We start from the raw sequence: 22,483 nt of genomic DNA on the forward strand, positions 1-22,483 counted from the left end.
TAGTAGATAGATCCCTTTATCTAAGTACCAGGAGACAATTCGTTTTAGAGTGTGCTTTACCTGGATGGAATTTCCAGTGGATTATTTACAAAGGGGGTCACTTAAGATATGGCTGCCATCTAACATACCCACTGCTGGGTGGTAGAGGCCCCTACTTTGCCCACCCCATATCAAACCACCAGTCAGATTTCAAATTCTACGCTGCTATGATTAGGCATTTCTGACGAAAGTGCTCCCTTAGACATGCTGGGAGCACTTGTGTCTGAAATATAATGCCTGACTAATTGGCGTGGCCATTATGTTAGCTTCTCAAAAACAAATCCCTCAACCTGAGATTTGTTTGTAAGAAACAAATAATGAGTGCCTCTGATACTCAGGGAGTTTTCCCCTGTGCATAGGGGCCAGTTGAATATCTTTCCTTCTGGGGTGCGTTTCCTGGCAGTTAAAATCAGTGCTTAATTTGAGCCAGTGGGTTCCGGTGCTAGGCATCGGCACTTAATTGTCAGCACCGGCTCTAGTGACATGGCAAAGCTGTCTGTTTAATTTTGAGATGAGCACAACAACCGTGTTTTTGAAGTTAAATCCCACAGAAAATTATAATACCTGCCTCTCGCTCAATTATTATAGCTTTGTGTGGCCTCAAGTTGTTTGAATTGACACACTTGTTGGTTAGGTGTTATTTTGGTACTATTACTGGCAGCGCTGGCAGGAACAATGCGTGGTGTAGGCTGCAGTGGCCTTCCTAGAAGGGCCCAGGCACTGAACTTAGTACAAATTAGGCACTGGGTAAATTTTGCATTAAGAGACCACCCCAAAATGGGGAGGGCTTGTGATGTACACTGAATGGTGGCCCTGCGGTGGATGAACCACCATTCAAAGATTTCCAATGGTAGCGCCAGCTGAAGCTTGACCGTAAGAAGATAGGCAGTGTCCTGACTCTAAATGAGGTGGGCGGAATGCAAGTTTGGTTGGGTGCCTGTTCCCTCCAACACTAAGTCAACTTCATATTGTTGTACAAGATCCATTTGGCTGCATTTGGGTTTTATAGACACATACCCAGATGTTATACAGAAAACATCAGTTGATGACAGCTGCTGTTCAGAACTGGTCAGTGGCATACGTTTGTATATTTTTTACAGTGGTCCTTGGGGGTTATCCTCATATAAAACGGGCAGCTCTTCTGTCATAGGCCGTGCTAAAAATCCTCACTTCCACCAACCATGCTCAACAAAGAGAATAACCTCTTACTATTACTCCCAGAAGTATGTTGGTGTCTCTACGGGGCCATACGACGCTCTACAAATGCTAAAGATACAGTACAAGATTAAAGTTACACAGGCTATTTGTGGGTCATAGTTTGTGGTGTTAGGATAGAGGGTAAGTGAGATAGTGGCACTGGTGAAGCAAAACATACACTTGACCTGATGTCACTGCTCTGCCACTGCGTGGTAAATTAATCCAGGCAGATGGTTTTGGGAACATATTGGTGTCATGGAATTTAACTTCAGTTTTGCTTACCCTGTCTGCATAGTGTAGACTAGAAGGCTTGCTGTAAACGGTTAAGTGTACTATACGCCACTAGCTGACGTAACCCACAAAGTGGGGTACCATGGCCAACAAAGAATGTGGACTTTTCACTTTCTGTGGTTGTGGAGAAATGAGTGGGTGCAATGCCTTTGAGTGTGTTATTGCTTTGAATTAAATAAATGAGAAAGGGTAGACTATTTTCTCCTGATCTTTCAACGTGCTGGATTGGGAGAGAAACTAATGAAACAATGGGCGGAATTACGGATAAACTAAGACTTTGATCGTGGAGCGCTCAACTAGTTATCCATGCCCCGCACAGGTGAAGTTATATCCGGGAATGGATGGCTGGTAGCATGCAACAATTAATGCAGAATAATATAACATAAAATTGGGGTCTGATTGGGACAGAAAGGCCCGGCGCCAAAATAAATGTGGCCCCCATTAGTTAATTAGAAAGATAAAAAGGGGCCCATGTTTGTAAATTGGCGTAGTTTTGAACTTGTAAAGACCCACTGTATAACTGTTTTGCAAGGCATGGAACACTGAATGGATTTGAGCGTTTTTCAGGCACTCTTTATAGTAATATCATAGAAACAGTAACGATCGGCCCAACAGACCACACAACAGGCCCACAAACAGTCAAACAATGGCCCACACATTGTGGGAGACCAGCCTATTGGGCATGACTGATTGCCCTATAGACCAGCCCGACCCTGCCTAAAAGAACAAAATATAACATAATAAATGATTTATTGGTTGTCATGCAAGATCAATTTCTGGGACCTGGACTTTGGAATGATATGAATCCTGAAATAAAAAACCAACCCAAAATTAAAGACGTCAAGAACCAGCTGAAGCCTCACCTAGCCCTAGAGGCATTTGGTTTTAAGGTACATTCCATCAGGACTCCTACCTCTTTATGAAGTGACCATGTCACATCATCGTTATCCAAAAATCAAGAGCCTATCTTGCAGGTCTTCCTCAGGGGAGAGAGTGTTAAGAGCCATCATTGCCTATCTTTGCCTTGGTACACAACATTTAAGTTTTAAGTGTTTCATAGTGGCCACAAAGAAACATACTGGCAATATGTGGTGGTGGTGCATGGCCGTTCTAAGTTGGTGATCGATTTGTCTGGTTAATTCAGACAAAGAACAAGACTTCTCCATGCAACTAGCTACGCGACCCCCAGCAAAAGTTGGATAAATATTTAAAAAAGACTATATGTATTATCTCAGTGGGTAATCCCCATAGGGCCAGCCACAGTAGCTTTTTCTAGCCCCATATGAAGCAATACAGGTCGTGTGGGACTGTGCAGCACCACACATTGTGTAGTGGATACAAAGAAACATGCTGGCAATATAAAACACTTAAAATAAATACGTTTGCTAAATTGACAGTTGATTGATGGTCTCCAGAGGTGAACTCATATACTTATATCTAGCATCGTAATTTATTGCCCTTCACTGCTGATTGCAGTCCCTTTCCACTGTTTTCACTCCGTGATTTATTCAGTCTGTCGCTTCATATTTTTAAACATAAGCCTGCCTTTTGCTCAGTGTTCTCGTTAGGTGTTTACTCTTGATAACATAAAAAACATTTGAAAAATAGTTTACCTTTGATTGTTTTATCTATTCCCATGATGTAGTGTCAAATCCGTGGTCATGTATTTGAACTTCCTGTAATGTCACAACTGTAGTACCAAGGCACATTCTACGTCACTTCCACGACATTATTGCTAAAGTAAGTACATTAAAAATTATGTCAACCTCAGTGTGGTTGTTAAAATGTCATCAGGCCTGCAAAATAATTTGCGGGGGCACAGGGCATAATATGCCCCAGCAGTGATTACATCTTTGCTAAATAGATGCATCAACAGATGCAGTTAAATATGCCCATGCTCTCGTTCTACAGTGTGACATTTATTTCATCAGACTATGTTTTATTGGATTTCAGACTGGGCTTCACATGGTAGAGAAGCTTGCTATCACTGCATAGCGCTCAGCAGCTATGGGCCATTGCTGGTGAAGGTCACTGCTATTGTACACCTTGTGCAGTCAACAAATCTCAGTTAACTCAACATCTAGTTTGGAAATATCCCTCCTTGGCCTTTCGGTCAATTTGCATGCGTCAAAGAGCAATACACTATCCCGTTACACAAAAGCGCTCTCTGTTCCTAATTGGCTAAAGTGATCTTGCAGACTCTACATGCCACCTCTTTACATCATCGCTTGCCCAGTGCTGTAAAGATGGCTTAAAGTAAAGAGGGGAAGAGGGTAGTTCCACTGTGAAGACGGGACGCCCCTTTGCTGGAGCAGCTGTGCGCTTTATAAATCCGGATAATATAACATAACATAACAAGATAATGTTGTCTGTTTACAATTTGTCGAAATAGATGACTGACTGACCCCCTGTGTTGGTGTCTGGTTTACCAGCATTTCCCCTCTCTGCAACCAGGCAGTCCGATCCTTTGTCATGAGTGAAACACATTTTTAGGCACACAGAGACTTCTGTGGCACATTGTAGAACGTAGGTGTCTGGGTTCCGTTTAGCTGGTGTCTATTGGCTGAGACATGGTAATGGTACCAGCCATATTACAGACCCACTGAAGAGGCAACAGAGTAAAGACGTTTAGAGTCTTCACTATCCTATCACCATCTTGAGCTGGAGTTGCACTCAAAGGAGAGCTGTGAGGGTAAATTAGCCGACCGTTGAAGGACTTTAGAGTGTTCATCACAGCACTGATTTAATGACGAAAGTTACACACATTTCTGAGGCAATTCACCTTGCAGAGAACACTTCACATGACCACTCTCCCTTTTCCCACACTGAAAATCCACATTGCAAATCAGTTAAAGAGAACTAAACCAGCTCATTACTCACACTTCTGTGTGATCTCTATGATGCTTGCAAACCTTCATACATCGCTTCCATCAGTGGTTTCTTTTTCTTCAGATCTGTGCCCGTTTCAAAGCACAGTGCGGAGTCTGGTGCTCAGTCGGCATTCTCCCACCGAGTAAACAGGCCTCTGATAGAAGACTTACACCCAGGGGGTTGTACATTGTAAGGTGTTTTTTGTGGAAAAGCGGTTCCCAATGAAGCCAGTGGCTAACATAGTTGAGGGATTAGCAGTCACTGCTGCCAAATGTTGACACAATTGTATTTTCTATTATTCGTTGTTTACACATTGACTCATGTGCAGCAGCTTCTTCCCACATTTTTAAAGTCATTTAATGGAAAACTTCTTGTGAAGTGGTGTTGCCGTTTTGTTGCGTTTGGGACATCTTGGGCACTAAGGTGTCTGGAAATGTCACACCGAGATGCTTAGTTGACTCCAAGACCATGTTGATATACAATACAGAAGTATAACTGTACTCATAGATGTCATTTAGGGGTCGCAGCTGCGGCTCCTAGCTTGCCCTTTGCAACCCCTGGCACTGCCTTTGCGACCCCTGACCTCAGTGGGGGCAAAGTCAGTGCCAGGAACTCAAGGGCAGCTCGTCCTTATGGACGTTGGTTGGGGCATCACTTTCCTTGTTTTCAGTAAGTTTGTTTAGTTACACTAATAGTGAATACTATCAGATTATTCACTATTAATACAGTTAGCTGGAACATGACCCTATCTAGCAGCTGAGGTAAATAAAAATACTTTTAAATGTATGCTCTGTGCCTGCTTGTGGGTAAGAAGCTGCTTATGTAAGAAAGAGTGGTGTGTATGAGTGAATGTGTGAGTAAGCTTGTGCGTTTGAGCGAAAGTAAAGGTCAAATGGTGTGTGCGGTCACTTCCGCTACTTCTGACATTTTGGTGAATTGACATCCACGACTATACTCTCATCTCAAATGGTTGATTATCTATACTTGGGGCCTCTGGAACTATGCGATTAATTTACTGTTCATGCTACATTGTTAAATATCTATTTCATAATTTGAAGATTTTAGCAAAAATATATTTTGTTTTAAGCTCAACTTCAGTAAATATTACACCGCATGTGTTGTCACCTTTTAGTTGCTGATTGCTGTGCTGGTGTTAAACTGTTACTAATCAGTCAGTGCGTCTTCTCAGACAGCATTGATGCATGTTATAAACAGATCCACGGGCACTATGAGAGACTCTTCCCAATGTTTTTTCCACAGTTATTATGGACTGACTTCCTCTTGCCACATAATCCATCATCTACACCATAATTTGTAGATTTAAACAAAAACAGTGTTTGTAGTTGGAATGGAGTAAAAGCTACCTAAAAAAGTGCCACAAATTGTGCTCCGCATTGGCAGACATTTTGGAAACGTTCGTTTCCCACCTTTTAGGTGTTGGTTACTATATTCAGGAGGAATTCAACTTGTACTTATAAGATTAATCTTTTGTTTGGGAGCATTTATGTGTGTTATAATGACAAAACGGTGAAATAACACTGCAACAGAGTGTGCTGTAGTATGCTGCAGAAGTTGACATTTCTTGCTCCCTAAAAGAGTCAACCTTGCACATATGGTCCTCCATTGCTCCATCATTCCAGAGGCCCTGTGCTTACTTGATTCCCCAGTGAAATGAAGCAGTGTGCTGACTTGAAGACCATCTCCATGAGCATAGCACAGTATAGTCAATACAATCCGGAATTTCTTTATTAGAATATCACTTAAATCTTACACACGTGCAAAAATATTGAGTTCATTTCCTACAAACAGTAAGGAACCATGCGTTTTTATGATTTCTAATGCATCCTCTGCCCATAATAGGAAACAGTATAGGTGCTTAACTCTCACAATGGCGACAAGATTGGAAGCAACAGGAAGCTAATAGGGCTGTGCGAGCCTCGCTTTCACTTCCTGCCACTGCGTTTATGAACCCTGAGAGCAGGGCTGACTGTGGCAGTGGTCCAAAAGGCGAAGCCGTGGTAGTATGGCTGCTCCTAAGTGCACGCACGATTGCACTTTCAGGTAAATCCTAGATCTGGGAACCAGTGGTCTCTGTTTTGACTGTATCAACTGATGTCGGTGGATGCCTATAAATATTGTCCAGCAAGGTAATTTCCGTACCTATGACTCTTCCGAGAGGACAGTTTAAGAACGAATGGCGTACACGTGGTCAACATTCCCTGGTGACATTGGCAGAGTTCAAGGGACTGACACCATCTTCTGCAGGCAAACTGTATGGGTCTTCGTTTTGTGGCCCAAGTGTGGCCAGTTCCATCTTTATTTGTTGGCCATCTCAGCTCTGCTTATGAGCTCCTCATAAAATGTAAAATCGTTGGACTTGATTCCTGAACAGTTTTGCACAGGTTTCTGGCACATAATAAAAGTTGTTCGAAAGCGTGAATTTCACATTCCCATTCGCAAAATCTGTATTAGGTTTTGTTCAGAAAATGAAATTGTGAATACGAAAAATCGGCTCTTATGATAGAATTACCACGCTGGGATGCCCTGTGGAACTATGTGAACAGCCTCAGTCTCAAACATTTGGGGTCAAAAAAGATTGTTGCACCGGGCACTACCTGGGCTGGTGATCGCGTGAAAAGAGTGAGTCGGTGATATTTCTCAATGTGCTTTTTGCCATGGATAGTTTTGTCCAGTTTGGAAGGTGCTGTCCTTGGTCTTAACTTCATGTACATGTGGACTTTAATAGTACATTGCTTATTTTATAATGGATGTGACAATCTCTTACAATCAGTATTTGTTTGTATTTAACTGAGTGTATTTGCATTTCTGCAGAGAACATTAATAAGGTATTGCCTCCGAAAAACGTGTTTATTGTTTAATATCATGGTTACACAATTGCTTGACAGTACAATGAGTACACTACAATGAGCTTACAAGGGCACTAGGTTAGTGCCCCTCCATTTCAGCTTCTTTGCAGCAGTTTCAGAAGATTAGAGTTCTCGTTGCTAAAATGGGTGTAATTTCAAATGTTTGTTTATATCCGTGGACTTCGTTGCTTGATTTTGCTCGTGAGAAAGTGTCACTCAAAGTGTCACAAATTTGGTTCTTGAATGTCACTCATATTCACACTGAAACTTTGAGAATGTCACACATGCAATCTAAAACCTTGGCACCTATGCAGTAGTCCTCTCTGGGACTGGCCTACATCCCAGATTTGGCTTGGCAATAACTGTAGGAACGCGGATGGTTCTCCCTCTATTCCAGCACTGAGGCGGAATCAGTCCCACCATAATCTGATATGTGTCTTGCAGATACCTCACTGGTTTCTGCAGCAGGTACATTAACCCTTGAGCTAAGTTACATGATTAGGCAGTCAGGGAGCTCATTTTTTTTAGTTTGTCAAAGAGTGTGGCAAAAGAGTATGGTGTAATTGACTTAAAGAAAGGCTCTTATAAAACCAAAGAGGATTGTGACTTGGGTTTCGCATAAAATTGGGGTGCCATTCTTGATCGATTGCACAGAGTTCATTATGCTTTTGCTCTTGACAGGGTACGCATGAGTTTGGTGTAGCACTTTATAGGAATGGCTAGATGTAAGCTGATCAGGAAAAGTACTTGTTTTGGCTGGTATTTCTTTACCAGATATGAAGATTAGAGTTTGGGTAAATTAGTGGGTCCAATTTCAATGTTTTATCTTTTAAAAGGTCTAAGCAGAAAAGATTGTGGGTGATTATCTGTATGTGTGGCTCGCATCGGCACCTACCTCAATGACTTCTGGTCAGGACTTCTGCCTCCCATCTTGCCTCTGGCATGTTGGGTTCTACCAGTCCTGTTTTGTTTTACCTCGTCTACACTTTCTAGACTCTTTCCTCTACTATCCCTCCATGATGCTTTTCAATCCAACTAACAGACGCACACGTCCACCGCTCAAATGAACTCAAACTTCCCTATATTAATTCACCACTAATCCCTTTTGGGTTCCAGAGTAGCATGCTACTTTCCTAAAAGTGCTTTGACGCCTTGTCAGGGGTAATAAGGGCTATGTTGATACAATTGCAATACCTCTTGAAAGCTTGGAAAGGAATGTACAGTTGCCCTTTCAGAGGCAGTGAATGGAACACCCATAATTAATGAGGGTCTATTGGAAGTGAATTTTACATTAGAATTGTTTTTCCTGTAAAAAATAAAAAAGATACATGGCTAATGCATATTTTAGGACTATTTACATATACATAAGTTGCCAAATGGTGGCAAATATTCATGCGTACATTTTGAGCACTGGAATACGCCATGATATCTGCAACTTTCATAGATTTCCAGGAGTGCTCCTGGAATCCTTTGTCATTTTCTAAAAATACCGAAATCTAGTCCAAAAACAGGAGTATTGCTACTGGAGTACTTGACTTCTTAACCTGTGCAGAGTGAACTACGTGACTCCAAGATTGAACCATCCTCAATACGCACTTGACCTGGCAATCGGAAAACTGAGGCAAACGTTTTAAAATATAGTATCACTCCTTATTCTGCTTGGTCCCTTCCCTGTGCATAGAAATATTCTTGGGCCACAACCCTCCCAGGGGATAAACCAGGGTCTTGGGAGTTAAAAAGTCACCAAGTATCTTTTTCCTTCTGAAGGGTTCTTCTTTAGCGTGTTTTTACTGCAGTTTTACATCAGCTTTCTCTTCGTCAACTGAAGTCCCTGTTAGTGAGATTCGGGAGTGATGGTTTTATCCTCAGTGGTGTAAAAGAAGCACTAGAGATCACCGGTTTTCAGTGGAAACCACACAAGAACAACAAGATGATGCCACTCTACTGGAGAGATCTGAGTTTAGGAAGAATATTCTTGTATTTAATTGTAAATAGCGGATATATTCAGTTTGCCTTCAAGCTCGAGGTGTGTGGGTAGATGAGGGGTAAATATTAAAGAGCCTGGTGCAGACAAAAAGATCAACAGTGGCGGGATTGGTGGCAAACTTGTACATTGGGTATGGTTTGTGATGTTAGAGCGCAGGCTTAGAAGTGACTTATGGGATGTGCCTGGCAGTCCTTATCTGTCAACAGACCCTACATGTCTATGTATGTTCTATTCATTACGGTGACAAGTGTAACAGGGTAATTACATGGGAGGCTCTCGGACAACAGCAACAAGGGAAATCAGCTTGGCTCAGCACCGATCTTTTATTTGTATATCTCCCTCGTGTTATCAGGGGCTTTCAGTGTTTGGTCGGTTTATAAAGGAAAATAAAGTGTCGTCTTTTCCTGCCAAGCTGGGTATGTAAGAGGATAAAAAAAAATGTGATTTTGCTATTCAGAGAGCGGGAATGACAAATGCACGGACTGTGTTCTGTGCACCGGGGGAAATGTAAAACATGTCTAGTTGTTGTGAATGCTCACGCAGTGATTTGTTTGTTTGATTCCTCAGGTCGTGATTTGGCAAGCACAACCCTCCCAGGATACCCTCCACACGTCCCCCCTGCTGGACAGGGCAGCTACCCTGCTCCGACGCTGACAGGAATGGTGCCTGGTGAGTCTTCACAAACGCGAGGCCTTCCACGGCCCCGCGCGCTCCTCTGCTCGCGCTCTGCTCATGCATGCAAGAGGCAGAATTACAGATTTAAAATAAAACACACAGACCATGCAACAAAACCAACAACTGTCTATCTCCCCCCTTGGAGACTTAGTGCGCGTGCTTGCTCCTGTGGAAGGGTAGGTCCAACATGGAGGTCACAGGGCTCCGTGCTGTGCTCTGCCCATGGGTGAGCGGTTCAGCTTCAGTAGCAAGTCCCCATACTTTCTTCAATATATGGACTTGCCAGTTTCCTTTTTCTGTCCTTCTGATTTCTTCTTTTTTGGGGGGGTGGAAGGTGAAGGGTCACACCATGATGCTTTAAATCATGAATCAGGTGATCCCTCTTTATTTATTGAATTAGCTGCATCATGCTACACATGTTGCCAGAGGTCATTTTGCAGAGCAAGATTTCTAGAAATAGTTTTGTTTTCGTTCAACAATGATGGCGGGGGGCATGGATATAATAGAGGGAATGCTTGAACATTGTCAAAATGTGGCAAACTTAGCAGGTATTGATTTTCTAAAGAGGACACTTCATGCAAAAAGTACGGGCGGCCTTGACTGACCCATTTCTTGAGCTAAAAGACGATTTGAAGAAGTTAGTTAACAGTTCTTTATTTGAAAGATACTAAGGTGGGCCTTTTTCTCAGTGGGGTGCTTTATGAAAATCGCTTGGATTGTAAGGGTTTTACCAGTAAATTTCATTCTCTTGAAGTTGCCTAGGCTGATCAGCCCACCAGCATATTTGGAGCATTGGGTACCACTGCTTAGACACTCAGAACAAATCTCTCTCCAGACCATATCCAGATCTATACCAGCTGATTCCTATGCTCCCAGTGGCGGCTGGCTTGTACCAAGGGTGGTGACCTGCTGATTCCCATGCTCCCAGTGGCGGCTGGCTTGTACCAAGGGTGGTGACCTGCTGATTCCCATGCTCCCAGTGGCGGCTGGCTTGTACCAAGGGTGGTGGGGGGGCACAAAATAAATAAATACATTCCCTTACCGCCTCAGCACGACATCCTCCTCCCTTGGGTGTCTTTCAGGAATATCCCAATGCAGGAAACTGCACAACCCAATCCTGGCGCTGCTCCACAGCATGAAAGCAGCACCAGGATTCGATAGATCAAGCTCTTCCGGCGCTCCTAAGAGCACTAGAGGCCTGCTCTACCTCTAACCCAGCTGCCTAAGACAGCTAGGTAAGATAACTTTAAAATACGCATGTCTGGCTTGCTTTCCCAAGATGGCTGGCCAAACAGACTTGCACATTTTAAAGGGCACACCTCCCTTCCCTGCTACTGTCACTCTGCATCGCTGGCCCTGCCCCATCCTGACACAAAATTTGGGATGGGTTGCTGAAAAATAAAAAAGGTAATAACTTTATTACTGTTTTAGTTTTCAGCTCAGGAGCTTGTGGGGCGATGCTCCACCGCTCTAATAGTAGAGCCGCACCTGCATGTTCTGGGGTTTTGATGTAGTGTTGTAAATATTGCAATACAACAGAAACATGGAACACATTATATACACTGCACACAAAGCAAAAAGCACAACAGACAGCTTGAGTAGAAAAAATTGCCTCAGTAAGATGCAATGCAGATTTGATAAGCAGGATAAAGACACTTCAGAGAGGGCACTATGCATGACAGTCAGGGTGGGAAGGATTACAGAGGGTAATCCACACAGTAGACATGCTAAATACAACACAAAAAGAAAAATAAACATTACTGAGTGTAAGTAAGGCTTCAGACCATAAAAAGCAGTATATATGACAATAAATACTACAGACAATGTAAAGGCTCTTACAGGTGGTAAAGAACACTGTGCACAGGGCAGGGCACTTTAGAGGCGATGTACAAAACACTGGAGACTTGATGCCACCTTTCAAATGATGTAGAATGCTTTTAATCAAGGTAGAATGCTGCTGTACATGACATGGGAGTCAAGTTATCATTTGAAGACTGGAAGCTGTGTGTGTATCAACCGATGCATAGCACCGTAGGTAGGTGGAAACGTGGCCGATCCAAAGGAGAGTGCCTCAAGAGCACTCTGAGAAGTTTGCGGCTTGTGGGGCATTGTACCTGATTTGGGTAACCAATTGGGATCATCGTCATTTGCCAACGATATTTAGGTTGGGCAATTTGTTCATACCCGAAAAGCTGTTTTCACAAAGTCCTCTCATTTTTGTCTCTGTGACATGTCTAGTCAGACCAATATGGACTTCACTATATTTTTCTGCAGGTTTGATGCCACTCTGCAGAATAAGTGTATTATACCTGCTTTAAGAGACTTCCATTTCAGGTCCAGTCTTTTATATAACGATTTAGAGTTTGGTAAACCAGTACTCTGTCTATTCCATTTGCCTTTTTACAAGTGCATTATATCCTACTCATTGAACAAACTCTAAATCAGACCCAAAATCTAATTTTATTTACTTTGCTGTACGGAAATTTCTGATTTCAGCTGCAAGATTGAGAGAAGAGAAAATCTGTTGAATTAGCTAAATTAAGTAAAGAATTGCTGAATATATGTTTTACTACATTGTTATAATACACTTTAAATGATATTTACTTTTAGTTCCTGAAATGCTGGTGCTTTTCTGTCTAGGAATTGATAGTAAGGTACCTGTTTTCATTTTTTTTTTTAAAAGAGTGTAATATGCATGTTATTACCATTTTTAGTGCATTGCTCATGATCTCATACATAATGTGACAGATGCACTTACAAATGTTGTTAATAATCTTACAAATGAGTTATATATCACGTTACCTGTGACACACTGAAAGAGATCAATATAATATACTTCATAATCATTACTGGACATTAACTGTGGGATTTTAAGTGCATTTATGAGGATTTTTAATCATACATTGAGGTGCTGTAACTAAAGCTATCAATAACTTCACTTTAATCGTTACTTTTTTTTCAGTGAAGTTTATTCTTTTTTCTTTTTTCCAAAACCCACCCAGCAGATTCTGCAGTCAAACCACTGTGGTCTGCCAAACCCCACTGCACACATCCAATGGCAAGGCCTTGGGTACAGCCTTAGGCCAAGCCTTGCACTCAACTCACTGTGGGTGCCCATCCCACTCTGCATACATCCAGAGACCATGTGCAACAGGCATTGGCCATGAGCAGCTATAGAGCACCATATTCTTTTTACATTTTGTCCAATATTTGCAAATCCTCTACTTTTCATGGATCCTCCACTGGGTTTGTAAATCCGCAGTTTTCAGGAAGGTCTGCATTACCCAGGGAGGGTCTTAGATTCGCTAAGCCAGCCCAGGATGTGAAAATCCGAGGGTTAAAAATGTTTTCATATTCTTTCTAATGTTGGGTGTTCTTTTTGTAAGCCCACAACATGGGTGTGGGAGTCTGGGTTGACTCAGTTTGCCTCTTTATCCCTTTTTTGTTTTTAGCTTTCCCAACACAGTGATTAATTTACCATGTTGGGTAAATAAATGTGTGGCGGCGAGCCAATCAGAGTACGACAGATTCGCAAATCTGCAATGGGCGGTCAGAGAAAAAGCTACCTAGTCCAATAATGTGACGTTATGTTTTAATTTGATTTTAAGAATCGTCCATGAATTCACACATCTGCGGAGTATCCGCAGATTAACCGTCTATGTATCTATAAAATGTAACCCCTTCAAGCGCAGATCGGAAAACACTTTTTTAAATGTAATGTTTTCAAAGACTTCTGAACTGGTTTATACCAAGCCAATTCAGTGAAGTTGTACATTTACTCCAAATTTAGTGCAGCTCCTTTGGACAGTCTTTCTGTATTAAGGAGCAACAAATGCATGGGAATTAAAATGAGGAATGTCCTGTTTGGAACCCCTTTATATCATGACAGATCTGCATGAAATTTACCATGAAGAACTGAAAGTGGATGAACTTTTTATTGACATTTTGTTTTACAGATTTGTCGAATGGGGCCAAAATTATAAGCAAACAAAAAATGCTTTTCTAAAGTCTATATACAATATATATTCACTGAGAAAACACAGGTAAAATGTAGTTATGTTTCAGCGAACACAAACCCCCAAAAACACTGAAATTCACCAGTTATCGTATGCAACACATGACACATGGTAACTCACAACCCTGCCATTTTTAAAAAAAATGATTTTTATTATTTATCTTTTATTCGAAGAGTTTACATAAAAAAACACAAAAATGAGACTTAAATTCATCATATGGTATAGCAGCAAATTCCTATAGAGCATTTCTTTATCAGAGCATAATAAAGAATATTTTAAGACATCACAGCATGCACATTCCTTGATTCCCTCAGGTGCCATAAACATTTTCACAAAACCCAAAACAAAAAAATAAATAAAAAAAATAAAAAAGTATATAATGACGGTGAGCTCTGCTAGCTAATTATAGATACCATCGAACGCAGCATCCAGCAAATAGTTTACTCTATGCTGCCCACAACCTCAAACATTTCCTATCTGAGCCTGACCTCAGGGCATAAAGCCACTCAAGACCCTTTATTCTTACCATGTTGGCACCCCAGTGTTCGAATGTGGGTGGTAACTCATTTTTCCAAATCCCCAAAATTATAGATCTCGCTATGAGAGTGATCAAAGACCGCATTTTCTTATGATCCAATTTTAGCTTCTCAATGGGAGATTGTGATTTTACACTGCTGCACAAACTTAACCCCTTGCCTCCTGGTGTTGGTTAAATACATGTTTTAAAGGAAATACACATGAAAAATACCATGGCATAAACCATATATGCAGATGTACAGAGTATTATATGTTGTTCCTGTCCATTGTTGAAAGAGAGGCATTATGACTCTCTTGAGGCTTAGCCTCTGAGTCATGGCTCCTCCGCACACTCAGCAGTAGTAATGATTGCCATTTCACACTTTGTGCCTCCGCATATATGCTATACATGTGGATGCAAATATACACAGACACACACATACACGCACACAGGTTAAATTCAAGTTATTGTTAGCTTTAGTAAGAACACCTTAGCACTTTGATGTAACCTTAACCCTTGATGAAAAGATCCAATTATAAATGTTGAAAATAATCTTGTAGATGAGATTACGTATCATATCAACCTTAGCCCTATGAAAAAAATAACTAGAAATGTAGTGGTATTCATTGGTTAGAATATGTATTGTAATAATTATTGAAAGGTCATATGCATTGTATTTGGTGTGCAAGCGACAATTTGCAGGATAGCAATCCCAGCCATAACTTGCAAATGTCAATTTGTTTTGTTTTAATTTACAACTATAACTGCATTATAACTGTGTTTTTAACCCCCTCGCCGCGGCAGGAATTCCGCCGCGGCGCTGGGGGGTTTGGGGGCAGTTGCGGTGCCGCCGTGCTGGTGACGGAACCACTCCGTCATGAGTCACGGGCGAGCTGTGCTCATGACGGAGTGGTTCCGTCACGACTCCGCCCACTGGGCTAATCGCCCGCACAGGCGGTGAATTAGCGCCGCGTGGGCGGAGCGGCCGCCAACGTCCGCAGCATGACGGAACCACTCCATCATGAGCACAGCGCACCCGTGGCTCATGACGGAGTGGTTCCGTCATGAGCATGGAACGGGTTAAGTGAATTTCTAAAGCTTTTTAAACATATGTTAAGGTATTACAGCCAAAACTAAGCACAACTTTACTTTCACCTTTGTGGTTTTTTTTTAATGGATTATTGGGAGTTTTTGATTCTACACCCTGTGAAACAGTTCCATTCACCCAACCAACCATAGGCAGGCAAATCCCCTATGCATATATGAAGACTGCAGACCCCTACCAACTACCTTTAGTTTGCGGACCTCGGGAAGCTGCACTGGAGACCACTAACCCTGCTGCAAAATCAGGGTGTTTTTTACACTTTAACATTTAGAATTCTTTATGGGTCAAACCCCACCTCCCTTAGGATTTCAAGGGATGCTCCCCTGCTATCTTATGGCTCCTTCATTATTTGTTTTCAGGATAGAAGGGCCTAGTGGTGCCTCATGTAATGCTGACTGTAGCTTTTTTGTACAAGTTGCACTAAGCTAAACAAAGAGCTTCGGGTCTGCAAACCATTTTGGGTTCGCACACCTAAAAGGGAGAGTGGGGAAAAAAGCTCCCGTGTCCAATTGGATCTGATTATTTTTCTAATTTTGGTCCATCGTTTGTCAGTGAACCTGGGTTAGGCAATCTCTGCGCCCTAAAGGTCCAGATATGGGTATCTTTCTAAGTTTGATTGACAGGTCAGTTTAATTTGAGACTTACAAAATCACTTTACTCCTTGTGACCAGACGATAGAGATAGCTGCTCTGCTTCCTTGAGGCTGTGTACGGTTTTCTGGCTCAGTTTCCAACAAGCATCGTTTCCTGCTTGCTTTTCTGCTGCCCAGGGGCGTAGCTAGACCTTTGGCTGCCTGTGGCGGTCCCAGCGTTTGCCGAATGTAAGAGCCGGGAGGTTGGTGGGGCTGCTGGCGATCCTGCATTTGCCACCCCGTGACTGCTGAAGGTAAGAGCATGGGGCATGGTGGAGGACGCTGCCCTCAAATCTTGTGCCACCTGGGCCGACCGCCCCCCTTGCTATGCCACTGCTGCTGCCCCGCCTTGACTTAAATTTGAGCCCCAGATAGACAAAAACCTTTTGTTCTGCCTCCAAATATCTGTACACTGGCTCCTCTGCCAGCTGAGGACATGCTGCATCCGCTCCCACGTTGACACCTCAGCGGTCACTGCCCTGACTTCCAAATAGCTGCCTGGCAAACCGCCTGCATATTAGTAACTCTTGGCCCGTATTGCCGTCTTCTCAGATGCTGGTCACACTTTCTTCTGATCAGCCATTGTGTTTGTATTTTTTAGGACCTTCCTGACCTATAAGTACCCGCTCTCATGAGCGGAAACTCTCATCAGTGTGCTCCCACTTAACTGGTTATGAATTCTTCTTCTTTTCTTTCAGGTTTGGGGCAGCTTGGCCCGCAGTTTATTTACCCTTATAAGTTTCCCTTGTGCTCCCTACAGTCCCTACTCGAGCTCGTTCATGGCTTCTTATTTAATCTCTGACATCCTTCAGTAATCGTTTTGGTCTTACGAACTAATCTCCCATCCCGTTCCGATGATGACTCTTTGTCTCCTTGTATCAAAACGTAGACTATTGCGCTCAATCATTATTTAATTTCAAACAATTGCCGCAATGTACAATAGAAGATTTGTTTTCGGTCACGGGTTTTCTCTTGTTTCTCATGCTTTATCTGTTGAATTTAGACACTTTGTTATACACCCTTTCAAGCATCAAGCACTTTTTGCACCTTGTGTCACACTGCAGTCTATACATTCGCCATTATAAATATTGCTGACTGCATGGCTTTGGACTGTAGCTTGCACTTAAATGTATGGCTTGCAGGTCTGTCTAACACCGATTGTTATTTTTTTCCTCAAGGGAACTGCTTTTCCTTTCATCATACCACCTCTAGACTGTAGAATCATTTTTTTTTTTAACTTTTAACTTTTAATTTCGATTGCATATATTTTTCAAGAAACGCCTTCTCGGACTTGCCAAAGACTGATCTCTTGCTCGTGACAATGCTTGTTTATTTATTTAATGCATGTGATCAAATGTGTAACAAATCTGGTAGCAGCCTGGCATCACTTTGAGTGGGATCACAAGGAGAGTGCACTCACATGAATGAGGATGACACTGTTTGCTGACAAAACTGCAGTGTAATTGCAATAACTAAACACGGCATGCAAAAATACGCTGAGGAGTGTCAGACACATTGTGTCCATAAGTCACCATTACTTTCAATAAACCTTACCCAGCCTCTCACTACACCTCATCCATGCTTACTAGACCTCATCCACACTTTCACCACACCTCATCCACACTTATGCTATGCACAATTTTCACTCTACCCATCTATGCACACTCTCACCACATTCCCCGCTGCCACACCTCATCAGCCCTCACCCAGTCTCTTGCTGTACAATATCCAACCTCTCTACTGCTCATTCACACACTTCACACCTCCTGTCGACTTATCACTCCTCATGCACACTTTTGCAATACCTCATCATACTCTTACTACACTTCATGCACTCTTATCATACTTCATCCAGCATCTCACCATGCCCCATCCACACCTCATGTCGACTTAGCACTCCTCATGCACACTTTCGCAATACCTCATTCATACTCTCACTACACTCCATGCATTCTTATCATACCTCATCCAGCTTCTCACCACGCCCCATCCACACTCTTGCTACACACAGCCCACAATCTCCAAAGCTTATCTGCACTCTCTCCACAATTCATTCACTCCACCAACGCCTCATTCAACTTTCCCTTCACAAAATCCACTCTCCACACCTTGCCCACACATCACCGCTCTCACTACACCTCTCACTCTCTAACAATAATTTGTCTATACTCACACAATGGGTCATCCCCACTCTCACCCCACCTCATCTGCACACTTACCACACTTCATTTAAATACTCACATCCATCACGGCTCATCCCCACTTCACATCTCAGTGCCACTCATCACACCACATGCAGTCTCATTCTTACCAACACTTTCACCACGCCTCTTGGACTACCTCAGCACTCTCAACATAGCTCACCCACACTGACCCACGGTCTGAGGCCCGCTCTTCTCCCCAGCAGCTCCGCTGTGCCCTATCACTGCGCCGTGTGCTGAGACCCACCTGGTAGGGTTCGAGACCCGGTGCCGGTAGCTGACGCGTCCCTAAGTGGGTGTCATCTACTTTTTCTTTTTTCATTTTGTCTTTGCGCTGCTTCTGTTTCCGTTTCTGTTTAATTTGTGCTTTTTCTGCTTCTGTTAAATTGTACTGCCTGCTTTGCTACTGTAGAAGCCTGCATTGTAGCTCTTGTGCCCCTCTGCCCCTCCAATTTGTGCCGCATTCTCCCTGGCATTTTTCCCGCCTCCCAGCTGCTGCACGCCCCTCCCACCTCCCCCTACTTAATAGCTGCTGCTGTGCGGTCATGCAGCGGGCGCGCCTAAGGCAAGCCCGTCTGCGACCGTCCGCGCCTGGGCCGCACCCAGCGCCAGACCACGAGAACCACGACACCCGACGATGCTACGACGCCGGCTTCCACCACGGACTCAACAGCGGACGATCATCAAACTGCGTCCAGGCCAGCCCGATACTCACCCACAGACCCTTCACCTGCAGTAGCTGCAACTTCACTAGCTGCCGAACATCCGCATGTCCTACCCCACCCGTCAAAGCAGAACGCAACCACCTCAGATGCATTCTACTCAACACGCGCTCCTTCCACAAGCACACCATCGAACTCTGGGACCTACTCGACTCAGCCTCCCTGGACGTCGCCTTCCTAACAGAGACCTGGAAGAACCCCTCCTCTGCAACTGACATTGCCATAGCCATCCCGAAGGATACAAGATCACCAGAAGGGACCGCACCATCAGAACAGGAGGAGTAATCGCCATCATCCACAGGAAGTCCATCAGAGTCTCGACCTGCACAACAGACACCTCCAGCACCGCCGAACACCTGCACTTCCAGATCCACACCAAACCCAACACCACCCTCAGAGGAACACTCGTGTACATAACCCCCGGACCCTGGCCACAGTTAATCGACACCATCTCCGACATCGTCAGCACACACGCTTTCGCGTCCACAGACTACATCCTGCTTGTAGACCTGAATTTCCACCTCGAGAACGCAGATGACAGCAACTCCGTTGCTCTGCTCAATAACCTCACCAAACTTGGACTCAAACAGCTGGTCATGACCCCCACCCACACTGCCGGACACACGCTCGACCCCATCCTCTCCGCCAGCAACCACGTCACCTTCAGCCACACCACCGAACTCATCTGGACTGACCACCGCTGCGTCCACTTCACCTTCAAGCAACCCACCACGCACCATCACCCGCAACGAATCCCCTACTGTAGCTGGAACAAGATCACCGAAGACCAGCTCTTCACCACCCTCGCCCCAGACCCACCAACAGACACCACCGACACCAACACAGCCGCCAGCAACCTCAGGCAATGGATCGACGTCTATGCCAACACTCCCGCCCCGATCAGAAAACCCTCAAACAGATGCACAGACAGGAAGGCCAGCTGGTTTACCACCAACCTCCAGAAATCCAAGCGGACTTGTCGAAGACTCAAGAAAAAGTGGCACCACGAACAGACACCGGACAACCACGCATCCCTAAAGAACGCCAGCCGCAAGCACCACCAACTCATCAGAGCCACCAAAAGGACCGCCTTCAAGGAACGCATCGACAACAACGCACACAACAACAAAGAGCTCTTCAACATCGTGAAGGAACTCTCCAATCCCAGCACCAGCTCCAACGACGTCCTGCCATCACAAGACCTATGCAACTCCCTAGCCAACTTCTTTCACCGCAAGATCGCAGACATCCATGACAGCTTCAACACCCAGACCCTCCCTACAGCCGCTGACACTGCAGACCCACCGCCCCCCAGCCTCAGCAACCACCTGCTCTCCTGGACCCACGTCAACGACGACGACACCATCAAGACCATGAGCACCATCCACTCCGGCTCACCATCCGACCCCTGCCTTCACCACATCTTCAACAAAGCAAACTGCATCATCGCACCCCAACTCTGGAAGATCATCAACAGCTACTTTGAGACCGCCACCTTCTCAGAAAGCTAGAAGCATGCCGAGATCAACACCCTACTCAAGAAACCCACAGGGGACCCAAAGGACCTCAAGAACTTCCGGCCCATCTCCCTCCTCTCGTTCCCGGCGAAAGTCATCAAAAAGATCATCAACAGGCAACTGACCCACTTCCTCGCGGAGAACAACAGCCTGGACCCGTCCCAATCTGGATTCCGCCGCAACCACAGCACCGAGACCACCCTCATCGCTGCCACAGACGACATCAGGACCCTACTGGACAATGGCAAAACCGCGGCCCTCATCCTCCTGGACCTCTTGGGTGCCTTTGACACAATCTGCCACCACATCCTACGCACACGCCTACACGAAGCAGGAATACGCGACAAAGCCCTGGATTGGACAACCTCCTTCCTCACCAACAGAACCCAGAGGGTCCGCATCCCCCATTCCATTCTGAAGTCACCAAGATCATCTGCAGCGTGCCCCAAGGATCATCCCTCAGCCCCACCCTCTTCAACGTCTACATGGCACAGCTCACCAACATCGTTTGCTCGCACAAACTCAACATCGTCTCCTACACCGACGACACTCAACTGATCCTCTCAATCACCAAAAACCCCGTCACTGCCAAAACCAACCTCCACGAAGGAAGGAAGGCTGTCGCCAGCTGGATGCAGACCAGCCGCCTGAAACTTAACTTGACAAGACAGAGGTCCTCATCCTCGGATCCACCCCCACTGCCTAGGACGACTCTTGGTGGCCAGCCGCCCTGGGAGCCGCACCCGCACCCACCGACCACACATGCATCCCGGGGTTCATCCTGGACTCATCACTCTCAATGACCCAGCAAGTCAATGCCGTCTCCTCCTCCTGTTTCAACACCCTCTGCATGCTCCGCAAGATCTACAGATGGATCCCACTGGAACCAGAAGGATGGTGACACAGGCCCTCTTCAGCAGTAAACTGGACTACGGCAACGCCCTCTACGCAGGAACCATGGACAAACTCCAAAAGAGACTCCAACGCATACAGAACGCTTCCGCACACCTCATCCTCGACATACCTCGCCACTCCCACATCACTGGCCACCTGAAAGACCTGCACTGGCTCCTAGTCATCAAGAGGATCACCTTCAAGCTCCTCACCCATGCCTACAAAGCACTCCACAACGCCGGACCAGCATACCTCAACAAACGTCTCACCTTCTATACCCCGAGCCGCCAGCTTCGCTCCGCCAACCTCGCCCTCGCCACCGTCCCACGCATCCCCACGACATCCACCGGTGGCAGATCCTTCTCCTACCTCGCCGCCAAGACATGGAACACCCTCCCCACACAGCTGCGACAGACCCAGGACCTGCTGACCTTCAGGAGACTTCTCAAGACCCAGCTATTCGAGCAGTAGCTGCACCCCCCCCTCCTCCCCCCCAGCACCTTGAGACCCTCACGGGTGGGTAGTGCGCTCTACAAATGACTGATTGATTGATTGATATTTGCTATTCTTCTCTCTTAAAGTGCCAGCGCACTCTTATTTGAAAGTTCTGAGGAAAATGGAACCAACAGCCTCTTATTATTTGATTTTCCTCTGCCTGACAGAGCTTCAGGCAGCTTGAGCCTCTCACATACAGCACAGACATGTCCATGGATAAGTGAATGCCACAGCCCGAAGGCGTGCCAGTCATTCGGAACCAATGCATTACCGGCAGCGTGCCCCTGGCTGGCATGTAATGCCCATTTTGCCAAAGATCGGATTTCTCTTGCCCTAAGCAGACCCTGGAAGAGAGATGCACATCCCTAAATCTCCCCATTTTTGGTGTGGTATAAATCCTTTGTTCAAAGCCCTCCTATCTAACTAAACACATGCAGTTTGAGAAGCTTTAATGCCTG

General features: G+C 44.7%; 1 protein-coding gene across 3 annotated transcripts in view; it reads left to right on the top strand.

Moving 5' to 3' along the window:
- The window catches only part of PAX5 (paired box 5), a 521,765-nt gene that overhangs the window by 418,627 nt on the left and 80,655 nt on the right, over positions 1 to 22,483 (top strand). For all 3 annotated transcript variants that reach the window (XM_085641098.1, XM_085641099.1, XM_085641100.1), the window contains one exon: positions 9,820 to 9,921. In XM_085641098.1, coding sequence (XP_085497224.1) covers positions 9,820 to 9,921 — 102 coding nt within the window. The remainder of the gene's footprint in view (positions 1 to 9,819; positions 9,922 to 22,483) is intronic.

Source organism: Triturus cristatus, chromosome 2_2, assembly GCF_964204655.1.
Source record: "Triturus cristatus chromosome 2_2, aTriCri1.1, whole genome shotgun sequence".
NCBI lineage: Eukaryota > Metazoa > Chordata > Amphibia > Caudata > Salamandridae > Triturus > Triturus cristatus.